Genomic DNA, 14,820 nt, shown 5'->3' on the forward strand with positions numbered 1-14,820 from the left:
ATCAAGAGTCTTTGGTGGACTAGGTACAGATACATCAAGTCTATGAGTAGCAGGTCTTATGGTAGATTGAGGTTTGGATAAGATATTTCTTTTTTATTTCGAGTGTTTTAGCTTTGCACGTTATATGAGAAAAAAAAAAAAGCAGTCATCTCATGCCAGATAACTGGAATTCCTTTAATCCAGTCTTAAGTTTTGGACACAAGTGGTGCAAACTTTGTGCAAAGCCTATGCTTTGTCTTGGTTTCGCAACTTGTATTCCAAAGTACGCGTAATAGGTGTTTTTTTTTTTGACGAATTCTGTTATGTTTTGCCTTTGTTTCTTTACAACGAATTTACCACAATCATAGCAGAATATGTTTGGGTCATTAACACAATCTCTTCCTGCTACAACGACGAATAAACAATACTAAAAAGTAAAATATCGTCAAAGTGCACGTACAAACAAAACCTATCTAGGAATGACACGTCATGGGGCCTTTTAACCGTTTGATATCAATCCTGTTGATATTTTGCTTACGTAAGCAATACACATACTTTTATTTTATATCCATTGATCTTGGACTTAGTAAAACTTACATACATAAATATACATTGCGAGTGAATAAAAAAAAAGGCTTTATGATATTCATCTAACCGATAATAATATAATATTTAAAATTGTAAACACAGTTATTATGTTGCAAAATATGTAATATTTTCAACTGAATTGTAAAAACCAGTGGAAAATATTATGAGTGATTTTTATGGTAATGAATAGAATTGTCAAAAGAGGCCACTAGTTGCACGCAGACCTTGCAAATGAACCACTTTTAATTAAGAATGGCCCGGCATGGCCAGGTGGTTAAGGCACTCGACTAGTAATTCGAGGGTCGCGGGTTCGAATTCCCGTCACACCAAACATGCTTGCTCTTTCAGCCGTGGTGGCATTATAAGCGACTGTCAATCCCACTATTCGTTGGTAAAAGAGTAGCCCATGAGTTGTCGGTGGGTGATAATGACTAAGTGGCTTCCCTCTAACCTTACACTGCTAAATTAGGGACGGCTAGTGCAGATAGTCCTTGTGTAGCTCTGCGCGAATTTCAAAAACAAACAAACAAAATCCTTTAGCCCTGTTCACTCTCAGAATTAGATCAGTCAACTAAGGTATCACATGTATTTTCTAGTGATATCTTATACTGGAGTCCAGTATGAGGTCCATGGGTACAAGAAATCTTGTTTTATAGTGAGAAAAACCACCTGTTACATGCTTAATGTCTGTATTCTGAAAAGAACAGCAAAGTTATTTTACCAATATAATGTTACATTTTCGCAGTATAAAACAAGATGTTTTGAAATAATTGCGAACTTTGATTTGCTTTAAACACACTCAAAGCTCTCCATTAAAGAAGCTAAAAAATACAATTGTTCTAAAAAAGACAGAGGTATATATATATAGAGAGAATATGTGTGTTTTCTTATAGCAAAGCCAGGTAGGGCTATTTGCTGAGTCCACCGAGGGTAATCTAGCTGCTGAAGTTAGCGTTATAAATTTGTAGACTTACCGCTGTACTAGCGGTGTACTGTAGAGAAAGACGTTATTATTATTTATCTAAGTAGATAACTCCTTGGTGGCACTTCGCGGAATTTAGTTTGAAAATTGCTTGTATGAATCCTTTCAGTACACACTACAAATTTTGGGTAATAATCTGAACTATATAAGAAAATTTTTATCTTTATGAAATGGAAATAAATATATAAAAATAAGAGAGAAAGAAGGATCAAGTTTACTACTTCGCTTATTGGTAAATGTATTTGTATGGTAGTTTTCTAATTATTTTGTTGCGTACAATACAACACAATGTGCTATCTGTGCTGTGTCCACCACGGGCATCAAAACCCGATTTTAAACGTTGTAAGTCTTTAGGCTTACCACTGAGTCACTGGGGTAAGGGAGGTAGTTTGATAACGGAAGAAAACACAAACAAATACAAAACAAAACAAAAGTTTTACACAATTTTACTCATCTCACGCTAGGTGGCAAAAAGTATGAAAGTTGGTTTTGTGTTAAGTCGTGATAATAAAACGATAAATTATAATTTGTTGGATTATTGAAGTTTTGACAGGATACAAACATTTTATAAATGGAAGAAAACGAAGACTTGAGTAATGAGGCTTCTAATGAAGTAAGAGTGACTTCCTTCAATATTTCATCAATAATATATGTTGGTGAATAACTAAATTTATGAAATGTGTTTTAGTAAAGGTCGGACGTGGAACATATAGTACCAATAGCATCACAAATTACAGTACTAAGATTAGGTAATAGTATTTGTTAAAAAACCAGTCGGTTAATATAACTTAAGTACCATAAAGTGTAAGCATTAAAAACTGTAAAACTAAAATAATAAATGGATCCTTTTCTGTTGTTAACCTCGATCTCTCTCAGTCGCATCATTAACTTCATTCCATTATTGACCACGAATTACGAAACGTAGGCCTAAGTAAATTAATTTTATTCAAAAATAAGCCTGATTTCAGTAAAAAGATTCCAACATTGACTTGTAGCATTCTTGTTACTAATTTCAGTCCTATACTTCATAAAGGAAAGAGTACAAAAAATTAGAAAGGCTGTCTGTAACTTAAAAGTTGTAACAATACAGTCTTAAAAGCAGTTTCCTGGTGGTACAGCTGTAAGTATTCGTATTTACAGTGTTAAATTAAGAGTTTCATTTTTCCTCAGTGGACATAACAGAAAGCCCAATGTTGCTTTGTTATAAGAAAAGATGCACACATTACAAGCACATTATTCAACACATGAATTAAATTCCTCCCTTCCTCTCATTTATTTAATTTATATTTGAAATAAAACATTATGAAATCTAATTAAAATTTTGCCTTTTGAAACCAGAGTTATGGTAATTCTTCAAGGTGCTTTTTTCAACCAATATGTGTATTGTCTATAATTGTAAACCAAAGTTGACCACAATATTCATAATATTCATGTGTAGATAACAGTAAATAAAAAAACAGTGTATAGTTAACCAGTGAAATAATAAGTTAGTGATACATGCAGTATCACCTTGCAGTTACTTCAAATAAAACTCATTAGCACACTTGGACATATTATGGCAGCAGTACCAATAGTACAAATATTAACAGTAGCAACAGACCAATGAGAAATGCTACTGTTTATCCTCAGTCATGTAGCTGTCCATTTCTAAATATTAGCACAACTGATGCAGGAATTAAATTTGCTGTCAGAAGTAGACTTTATAATAAAACTAAGAGGAAGGTAATGAATAATAAATAATAGAGCAATTTTTAAAACTACTATAATGATATTTTAGTGAGTGGCTATTTCTCTTGGCCCTAGTAAGAGGAACATCAGTGGTTTCCACATTACATGGAATCTCTTAAGGCTAAATATTCTTTAAAAAATGCTGATATTTCTTGTGCCCTCAGTCAAGACTAGAAAGATTCTTTCCTAATTGTTCACCATGTCTAAGTGGTTGAAAATAATATCTGATATAGTTTTTTTTTTTCTTATTTTCTGTTTTCTCTTACTTTGTTGTTATTATTTTTTTCATCTTGACCATCCTAATATTATCCTTTTTCATGGGCCAAAAGTCTCCCAGAACTTTCAAAGTCTCAAAATTATTGTTGAGTCTCTTATTCAAAAATTAAATGGATATTTGCACTTGTTTAGCATTCAGATAATTTTGAAAAATACTATATAAACTAGCTCTTTACACAATCTAATTAAACAAGTATTGTAATTTTTAAGGGCCAGTGTTTTCTATCCTTTGAACTTTTGAATTAATTAAAGATAAGTGTAATTCATATAGAGAGACAATGTTGGAGAGAGCTACACAAAGAAAAAGATACACCCCATATACACTGTAAGGATTGTATAAATGTATTTTTGAATTTCAATTTTTATGTAATTGTTTATTCTAGTACATTAATATTTAAACATTTCATTAATTGTCATGAGTTTTATGTTATCATTTAATGTAATTGATAATTCATGTATTAAATAATTTATTACATGATTGCAATTTTGCACCAATTGCTTGGATTTTGCCAGTCAGTCTCCGTAATCACTGTGAAAACGTGGTCTTTCAAATATATTATAGTCTATTAATAATGTTTTTATGAAAATTAATAGTATAATTAATTTCTTCTATTTCTTGTTGTCTTAAAAGTAGTTTAAATATGAGAATTGAGATTTTGCTGTTAAACTATTTTAAAACTTCACTGATAGTAACATCAAAATGTGTTATGATTGCTGGTGTTTAAGGTTATGCTTATGAAAGCACTAGAGTTATATTTTGTAGAATGACATGAGAGAGTTATTGGCTTATGATGTTGAAATGATCTGTTGCTATTTACTGTAGCAGAGTCTTGTACATTATTTCACACCAGCCATTAAACTCTTAAATTATCTAACTACAACTATAAAAAGTAGGGACAAACATGAACTTTGTAAGTATTAATTTCTTACCAGAGTGAAACTAAAAATCAACGTGGTTGTGACTATGGCTAATTGAGAATATTTTTCTTCTGTTCTTACTCACAGGGATTAGAATACATTATTTCATCACAAGTTCTTTTGCTGTTAATCATGTTTTATCTATAATCTCAATAATATTCACAAGATAAAGTTAAATACATAAAACTAATAGTGTTAACAAATTTATGTGACTAAGTATAATAATGAAAAATAAAGTTAAAAATTAATAAAATTAGGTATAATAGCTATTATTATTGTTGAAGTGAGGCTTGTTATATTAATTAAACTTGTTACTTATATGAGCTTATATGCTATTGGAAACAGGAAAAGGTCATCAAATGCATTATATTTCTGTTGTATATTTAAAAACAGAGATCAAATTTGTCTAAAGGATGTTTTACAGTCTATCCTAACTTCAAGAACGTCACCTGACTTCAACTACAATTTATTTAATTAAGCAAATACAAATAAACTACAAAAGTAGTAAAGTTTTATTCTTATTAGCTATGTTACAAAGAACTAACACTTGCATGATTCGAGTGAAAAGTGTAATCCTGGACAGAGTTCTGAATGTGACTGTAGTGAAGTTGTTGCATGATGTTATACAGTAAATGAAGATAATGAATATAAAAAATATGGTTCAGTGCTGTAAGTGATAATCCCCTGGTGGCCCATCATTAAACTAGTAATATTAAAATGTGTCCCTGCTGCACTCACATTGTAGATGACCCATTCTGCAGTTTTATAGTATGACACAAAAGGAATATATGGTAATAATGGACCTATCAAAATAAGATCACACATTTTAATGTACGGCTTCTCACACATTTATGGAATTGGTTTTAAACTATACAGACCCAATAGAACTGTCCTACAAATGTTAACATATGATAGTGAAATGATTTACATTGTATTAAAGTTACCTATGTAGTGTACATGGTTAATGGTGCTTGTGTCTACAGTCAGCCATTTGAACCGTGTCCCACAACTTAACCAATATGTTTTTGTATGGTATACCAAGAATACTCATTTCTCTGCAGCTGTTTGAACAGAAACACTGGACACATTCTTTATTTCATTACACATTGTTGTAAAGAGTATGTGGACAGTTTTTACGATTGACCTTTATGTTTGATTGTGGAATCTCGTGTTATAAGACACAAGAGAGTGCTTACTGTGACTGATTTTTAAATGATTCTGTTGCTCCAAGTTCATCAGTATTCCTTTGTTTCCCAATGCCATTAAGTACAACAGATATTTCTACACTTGGAATTTTAAATCTCCAACCTGAACGCTTCTTTATGGTCTGTGTGTATAAATATTTTATATTGGAAGGATTGTTACTTCCCTGGTTAGATACCCTTCCAAAAGTGATCAGTTTTATATGGCAAATTGCTACCTACAAAATGCCAAATAATGCTAAACCATATTTCTGATTTGTACCATTCTACTACAATTTTTTATTAATTGTAGATTCTTGCAAGACATATTTGTATATTAAATCATATTATAGTGCAATATGATTAAAAAAATTATTAGGAGAAATCAATACATGAAGTGAAAATCTTAATCTAAATACAAGTAAAGGTATAAATAAGTTAAATTGACAGACCTAAGATAGATAATATGTATCTCAGGATGGCTGGTATGGGTATTAAGACTTTTACTAATAAAGCAGAGAACAACATTTTGACTTTCTTAGGTCATCTTCAAGTTAACATGGTGATTATACAAGAAATGTAAGTCTCTAGTGTTTCTTTGTGTATTGTGTTATCTGTTTAAATTCCATTATGTTTGAACTTGCCTACATTATGCCATCGTTAACCATAAGATACATTTTTACTTCACGTGGGTTTCTCATCATCACAAATAGATAATATAAAGCTCTAACCATCAAATACACAAACAGTTATTAGTTACCACTATTAGTTCCATTGATAATCTTAAACACCTGAGTCAGATCTCTAGTAACTCTTCTTTTGTTATTTTTCTGAGAGAACACATAGTTAGATATTTTAATCCTGTCCTCACATGATAACGTTTTTATCCCAGTAGCCCTCCTCTGAACTCTTTCCAACAATCCAATTTCCTTCCTAAAGTAACAATCCCAAGATTGAACACAATACTCCAAACGTGACCTTACAATGACATTATAACCTCTTTAGACTTGTGTTTTATATCTTGTTTTATCATATTAATGCACACTACTTGGATGGCTTAAGAGACTGATCAACTGTTACACCAAGATTACTTTCTTTCATAACATTGTTAAGGTTATTTACATCGAAATTATACTTATAATCCAAACTATCATAACTCACTGTTATTACTTTACTTTTATTATAATTAAAACTCATCTGCCATTTTATTTGCCCAAGTCACAAAATGATCTAAATCCTTTTGTTAACCAACAGCATCCTCACAGCCAGAAACATATTAATATCATTAACAAATGTAAACTGTTATTTTTTTCATCTATGAAAATGCTCAGATGCTAAGAAATGTGTGTGCAAAATTTCAGCAATTGATATTTAGGAATCTTGTTGGTTGGTAGAGTTTTGACAAAAATAATTCAACTTATAAACTTATCTTTATATGGTATAAAGATAATACTTTATATTTTTAAGTTTGAAACTGTTTGTTTCATACAGTTTGACAGTATGGTGATGCAGCACCATGACCAGGTTGGATGGTGCTGCATCCAAGTCAGGTTGTCATGTGATAAATTCCATTAAAGATTTCTACCTGGCCATTGTAGTTCCAAATAAAAAAAAAATGCAATGTAATGTCACACTTTTATTGAAAACTGTATGATGATAAATAGAAACAAAACAGCAATGTGAAGGTGGTTTGATTATGTATCACTAAGATACTTTATTAAGCTATTTTCTGTGTCCCAAATGTTCAGGTTTGTGTGTTTATGCTTTGAATACTGCTACAGTATGTTTTACAAGTTTGACTTAAATTAGAAAGGTGTATCTATAAATAATTTGGTAGCTTGTCTACATGAATAGATTGTTTTGTGACAACAGTAAATAACATGCTGTAACATTGCCCTTTTTTATCCTTTTTAACTTTTTTTCAAATTTTAAAAATGGTTCTAAACTAAGGTTCGTAACACACATTTTCTCCATTTTCCAGGACGTTATTTTTACATTAAAAAAACTGCTGATAAACAACTTAATCATCCATGCAAATTATGTACTTTTCATGTTTATTTTTTTAAAATGTATGCAGGATGAAGAAGATAGTTCAGCAAGTTCAGATGAGACAGAAGAGGTGAGAAACAACATTGTACTGATATGATAAAACATCTATCAAACAGATAGTGTTTTATATTTCTGTTGTTATAAAAATATTCAGTAATGAAAAAAATTCCTAAAAAAAACTTAAATCTAATAGAAATGTGTTAGTCAATCTGAAGACAACATCAACCACATAAGAAAAAATTTATTTGACAGAAAAATATTTTCCCTTCATATGGATTAAAAAAGTTTTATTAAACATTTCTGTGTAGTAAATCTCAGCACTGCATTCAATATTTTTTAATTTTTCTTTAGTTTCTCAAATATTTATATAAATGAAGTATAACTTTATTGAATGAACAATTTATATCAAACACTACAGGTTAGGGCTTTGTAAAACTATTGAAATAAGGAGTTTTAAACATAATCACGAGATATTCATCTATAACACATATCAAACATTACAGGTTAAAGCTTTGTAAAACTATTGAAATGAGGAGTTTCAGATATAATCATGAGATATCCATCAATAAAAGGTGTGTTTATGAATTGTGTTTTATAAGTTTAAGATTGTGCTTTGTAGAAGATAAGTAATACATATTTAATTTTCAGGAAGTAGAACCTAAACTGTGTTATGCAAGAATTATCAATGATCTACCGCAGATTCTCAAAAAAGATGCAGCAAGCTGTATAGCTGTTGATCCAAAGGTTTGTCCATTTCCTGGATTGAAGAAGAGACCATTGTATGTTGACAGTAAAATATTTAACCATTTAAAGTTAAATTCTGAGTCAGTTTCACAAGCTAGTTATCTCAGTGGTTGGTGCATAGTACATGACCAAATGTGAGTTTTGTATTCTTAAAAATTAGTATTAAATAAGGAGGCTAAAAGTGTTAACTGTGTCAAAATGTTGAAGCTCACTTTGTAGAAATAAAATTATTTGAAATTGCTCTTAATGCAGATATTATATTATATTGACGTTATATGTAAAAATAATAATTATATATATATTACATCTATACTTTCATCTAATTCAAAATTTAAAAGGAAATCAAACAATGAAAAGATGATATTGTTAAAATAATAAAAGGATAGGTAATACTTCATAGTTGTGTATTATTAAATATTTTGATAATTTTCTTTGAAGTTCTTGGCACTGGGTACCCACTGGGGAGTTATACACATACTTGACCATCAAGGAAACAACATCAGAAGCAAAGAATTGCTTTTAGTAAGTGTCACAAAACTGTTTATAGATAAATATTTTTTCTTTTTTTTAATTAACAGATTGACAGGAAATTTTGGTGATATTAAGTAAATAGTGTGTGATACAAATATATTGAAAAGTGAATAACTTTTATCAATTTTAATTTTTGGTATATAATGAACTTTCAGGATTTTAGTAGTTTTTAATCATTAGCTTATCCAAAAGAATTAACCATTTTTGTTACTGTTAAAAAATGGTTAAGTGGTTGTTGTTTTTATATTAACATCCACACTACACTGAGTATGGGTTGTTAACATTTCCTTGTGATGGAGCTAACATTTAACATTCTCTATAAATATGTTTGAAACAAAATATGTTTTTTAGATATATACCATTAACCATTTTCTAATTGTCTGTTTCTTTCTGTAGTATTTCTTATGTTTAAGGTTATAGAAATTTTCCTTTCAAATTCAAGGGAATTTTTATAAACTACATAGTATGTTTGTGTTTTGGTTATGGACTTGCTTGGACTTTTAGATCAAGTAGTTCCATTGAAAACTACACAGTTTATGTTTTCATATCTCTTGTATCTAGTTCACAGACTTCCTTCAGTGTTAATAAATTATTATTATTAATATGTACTGATAAAGTAAAAATACAAGAGTGTTGTGTACAGGGTGGCCTGTAAGTCCATACCCATCCATATATCTTATGTATCTAGTGTATCTGTGTGCTGTCACCGGTATTCTTGCACTCGTGTACCCACATACTTGTCACAATACGTTCTTCAAGTGTGAATGGGCTTATATTGGCCATATTTCTCTGAAAAAAAAGAAACAAATTTATAATGCATGCATAATTGAATATAACATAATAACATATGGATGGGTAGGGACTTACGGGCCACCCTGTATGTGATTGTTTGTTGTATAAATTGAAACATGCATGGTAGGTATCTTCGTAGCTTATAAACTTGAATGGATAAGTGGGTAATGGTTTGAAAGCTAACACTTGTATCAAGTTCTCTACATGTGTAGAACTTTAGTACCCAGTTTCATGTGTATTACTTGTAACTTTATAAAAACATAAACATAATGTATTAAGTGATTATTCTGTTTCATCATTTTAATAATTATCTGTCATATAGAAAACTCAAGAATGAAATTCTTAGTTGTTAAAAAGTAACTTCATTAATTTACTGTGACCAAACTTTATTATAATAATTTTTAATGTATTTTTTGCAGCACACCACCACTGTTAATCAGATTAGTATAGATGAAAATGGAGATCATATAGCTAGTTGTTCTGATGATGGGAAGGTGAGAACTTTGTTTTAATGAATCTGTATCGTAATCTGGTTGGTTGAAATGAGCAGTTTAAACCAAGGCTATATTAACCAGTTATTAAAAATTACTCTCTCTAGTGTCTCTACTGTACTTGGGTTTTCTGTACTTTCTGGCCTATTTTTCAAACAACATAAACAGAAGTGACAGAATGAAAGTAATAAATATTTGAACTTCCATTATATACTTACATGTTTGGACTAGGTGTCTTTTTAACATGATTTGTATAAATATAGTGATTATTCCATATATCATTGTGACAATGATTTTTAAGTAGGTGAAACTAGTCTGTAAATTTAAAACTGTTTTCCAGTTGTGGGTGTTTTATTTATTGACTTAATCAGTAAAAATGCAATCACACCTCTTGTATGAACAGAGATTGGGTAGTAAGTTCTACCTGCAATTTATAGTATATTATACTTTCTTTATTTAACACTCACTTGGAAGCATCAAAAATTGCTTCAGAATTATGTGAAAATAAAGAAACTTAGCACAGTTGCAGTTAAAGTGAAGCTGTTTACTGTTTTTTTTTTCTTTTGAAGAATAAAAGAACACATACAAAAAAAATAGATGTGTTGCTGAAATAAATGGGCAGTTTATCCTGCACTTAATGAAAACACTGAATTTCATTAGATACTTATGTTGTTGATATTTTTACATGTATTTGTTTTATTTGGTCAGTTTATTGAGTAATTAATTTATATTCAGTAGATTTACAAGTTACTTTGTTTTATCTATGTCAACATAATTAATATGGATGTTTTGAGCATAATTAGTAATTAATGTTCATTGGAGTCTGTACCATGTTTATAATAGGTAACTAACATGTTCAGTGTATTTATTAATAGTTATATCTGTGATTCTGTACCATGATCAAAGTAGTTAATGATTGTACATAGTTATGTATGCTACAGTTTACATATTTTCAGTATAGATATGTTATCAGTTTTTGTAATATGATCACTTAGAGTAGTAATTAGTTTCTACAATAATGTTATTCAGATTTATTACTGAGGAGAAATTTTGATGTATTGTATCACTTTTTTTATTTCATGGCCATAGCAAGAAAACTTTGTGATACAGAGAACTTTCCTATATTAGACTAAACCAGAAAACACATTTATAGTTCTTGGTATGTATTCACATGAGACCTCTTAATAAGATGTGTGGACATGTGACATATAGGTGTACATCTAATGGATAGATTGTAGCCTACACAATTCATATCTTTTCACAGTTGAAAAATGTATTCAGGATACAATGGTTTACTTGTGTGTATATCTTCAGACCCATATTTGGCTATTATTTTTTAACTTGGAGGAATGACTTATCTCTTTCCTCAATATTTGTAACTAACCAAAGATTTTAGTATTAATTGGCTTTAAACCAAATAAAATCATCTCATGCACAATACATGACACCCAACCAAACATTGCAGTTATTTTCAGTATCTTTTTGTGAATGCAGGTTGAATTCTCTATCTGACATTCTTTTATAATTCAAGATATTTTGACATCTTTCACACACCTCAACATACTAATCCACCTACCTATTATGTACATAGGTGTATTCTCACAGGGTTCTATTTCTTAACTGTATGTTGTATGTGTAAAGAGATATTTGTATATTTCTGGTAAAGCAGCAATATGCTTTTACAGGTAGTTATCCATGGTTTGTACAGCTCAGAACATAACTACATTTTGAGTCTGGATAGACCAGTGAGAGCAGTTGCTCTAGATCCTTTCTTTTACAAATCAGGAACAGGAAGAAGATTTATCACTGGAGATGACAAGGTAAATAAAAAAAAATTTACTTGAAACAAAATACTCATATTTTAAAATTGCAAATCTGACCATAACTACAGGCATAGTTGATAACAGCTCTGTGTTTCTTAAAGTGTTACTGTGTTTCTTAAAGTTTTATTACCCTAAATTTATAAAATATGTGACACTGTTGCTTGTATTTAATTGTGATAAATTCCATAATTACAAGCAAATAGAATATCAAAAGAAAATGTTAAAATGTTATAGTATTTATGAAATTATTGAGTTCAGTAGAAAGTCTTCAATTTTTATAACATGCAAGCTGCACTATCTTTCTCCCCATGATATTCCAAATGTAATTCTGTACTATAGTGTTAAGTTTGATGTGGATTGATCAAGAAATATATATGGAAGTACAAAAGTAAAAGAGACACAGACATATTCACGTTTATTTGTATAGATAACACATGTGTTGGGGTAGCATGATTTAATTGATGGTAGTACATGTGATATTATATAATAGTAAGAGAAGTGACAGTTTTATAATAGTAAGAGAAGTGACAGTTTTATTTGGGTTCTTCTTTACCAGACAATAGGATTTTCAAAAAAACATTTGAACTTTACCTATTTTCACCTATTTCTGCAGTCAAACTAAGCCTTTGGCATGCTGTATTCTCAGCTGGTGATTTGAACTTTGATATCTAATGATGGGCATTGATAATGGCATACTTCTCATAAAGTGTACTTGAAATTGATATTTGTGAATTATTTGTATAGGGAAACCGTATAAGATATGTAGCATATGAATACAATCATTATTAATCTTATTACTATATTCATATGTAATATAGCTTCTGTTACTAACTTAAAATAATCCTGGACAATGTTTTGAATGTGTCTGAAGTTGTTACATGATGTTATACATTATTATTATGTAATATAACTTGTTGCTATCTTAAATAATCCCTGGCAGTGTTCTAAATGTGTCTGAAGTTGTTACATGATGTTATACATTACTATATTATTATGTAATATAACTTGTTGCTACCTTAAATAATCCCTGGCAGTGTTCTAAATGTGTCTGAAGTTGTTACATGATGTTATACATTACTATATTATTATGTAATATAACTTGTTGCTACCTTAAATAATCCCTGGCAGTGTTCTAAATGTGTCTGAAGTTGTTACATAATATTATACATTACTATATTATTATGTAATAAAATTTGTTACTATCTTAAATAATCCCTGGCAGTGTTCTAAATGTGTCTGAAGTTGTTACATGATGTTATACATTACTTTATTATTATGTAATAAAACTTGTTGCTATCTTAAATAATCCCTGGCAGTGTTCTGAATGTGTCTGAAGTTGTTACATAATATTATACATTACTATATTATTATGTAATAAAATTTGTTACTATCTTAAATAATCCCTGGCAGTGTTCTAAATGTGTCTGAAGTTGTTATATGATGTTATACATTACTATATTATTATGTAATAAAATTTGTTACTATCTTAAATAATCCCTGGCAGTGTTCTAAATGTGTCTGAAGTTGTTATATGATGTTATACATTACTATATTATTATGTAATAAAATTTGTTACTATCTTAAATAATCCCTGGCAGTGTTCTAAATGTGTCTGAAGTTGTTACATGATGTTATACATTACTATATTGTTATGTAATATAACTTGTTGCTACCTTAAATAATCCCTGGCAGTGTTCTAAATGTGTCTGAAGTTGTTATATGATGTTATACATTACTATATTATTATGTAATAAAATTTGTTACTATCTTAAATAATCCCTGGCAGTGTTCTAAATGTGTCTGAAGTTGTTACATGATATTATACATTACTATATTATTATGTAATAAAACTTGTTACTATCTTAAATAATCCCTGGCAGTGTTCTAAATGTGTCTGAAGTTGTTATATGATGTTATACATTACTATATTATTATGTAATAAAATTTGTTACTATCTTAAATAATCCCTGGCAGTGTTCTAAATGTGTCTGAAGTTGTTATATGATGTTATACATTACTATATTATTATGTAATAAAATTTGTTGCTATCTTAAATAATCCCTGGCAGTGTTCTAAATGTGTCTGAAGTTGTTACATAATATTATACATTACTATATTATTATGTAATAAAACTTGTTACTATCTTAAATAATCCCTGGCAGTGTTCTGAATGTGTCTGAAGTTGTTACATAATATTATACATTACTATATTATTATGTAATAAAATTTGTTACTATCTTAAATAATCCCTGGCAGTGTTCTAAATGTGTCTGAAGTTGTTACATGATGTTATACATTACTATATTGTTATGTAATATAACTTGTTACTATCTTAAATAATCCCTGGCAGTGTTCTGAATGTGTCTGAAGTTGTTACATGATGTTATACATTACTATATTGTTATGTAATATAACTTGTTGCTATCTTAAATAATCCCTGGCAGTGTTCTAAATGTGTCTGAAGTTGTTACATGATGTTATACATTACTATATTGTTATGTAATATAACTTGTTGCTATCTTAAATAATCCCTGGCAGTGTTCTAAATGTGTCTGAAGTTGTTACATGATGTTATACATTATTATTATGTAATATAACTTGTTACTATCTTAAATAATCCCTGGCAGTGTTCTAAATGTGTCTGAAGTTGTTACATGATGTTATACATTACTATATTATTATGTAATAAAATTTGTTACTATCTTAAATAATCCCTGGCAGTGTTTTAAATGTGTCTG

At 29.6% G+C, this 14,820-nt stretch overlaps 1 protein-coding gene across 4 annotated transcripts in view; it reads left to right on the forward strand.

The window, feature by feature from the left end:
- Nucleotides 1–1,993: 1,993 nt before the first annotated feature.
- Nucleotides 1,994–14,820, forward strand: part of lt (vacuolar protein sorting-associated protein light) — a 47,776-nt gene continuing 34,949 nt past the window's right edge. For 2 of the 4 annotated variants that reach the window (XM_076504816.1, XM_076504817.1), the window contains exons 1-7: nt 2,017–2,162; nt 3,825–3,878; nt 7,730–7,771; nt 8,350–8,445; nt 8,884–8,967; nt 10,188–10,262; nt 11,945–12,079. In XM_076504816.1, the coding sequence (XP_076360931.1) occupies nt 2,121–2,162; nt 3,825–3,878; nt 7,730–7,771; nt 8,350–8,445; nt 8,884–8,967; nt 10,188–10,262; nt 11,945–12,079 (528 nt within the window). In that variant the 5' untranslated portion in view covers nt 2,017–2,120. Of the gene's footprint in view, nt 2,163–3,824; nt 3,879–7,729; nt 7,772–8,349; nt 8,446–8,883; nt 8,968–10,187; nt 10,263–11,944; nt 12,080–14,820 lie in introns of all 4 variants that reach the window. The other 2 variants (XM_076504819.1, XM_076504818.1) reach the window with 2 other exon arrangements.

Source organism: Tachypleus tridentatus, chromosome 6 (genome assembly GCF_004210375.1).
Source record: "Tachypleus tridentatus isolate NWPU-2018 chromosome 6, ASM421037v1, whole genome shotgun sequence".
Lineage (NCBI taxonomy): Eukaryota > Metazoa > Arthropoda > Merostomata > Xiphosura > Limulidae > Tachypleus > Tachypleus tridentatus.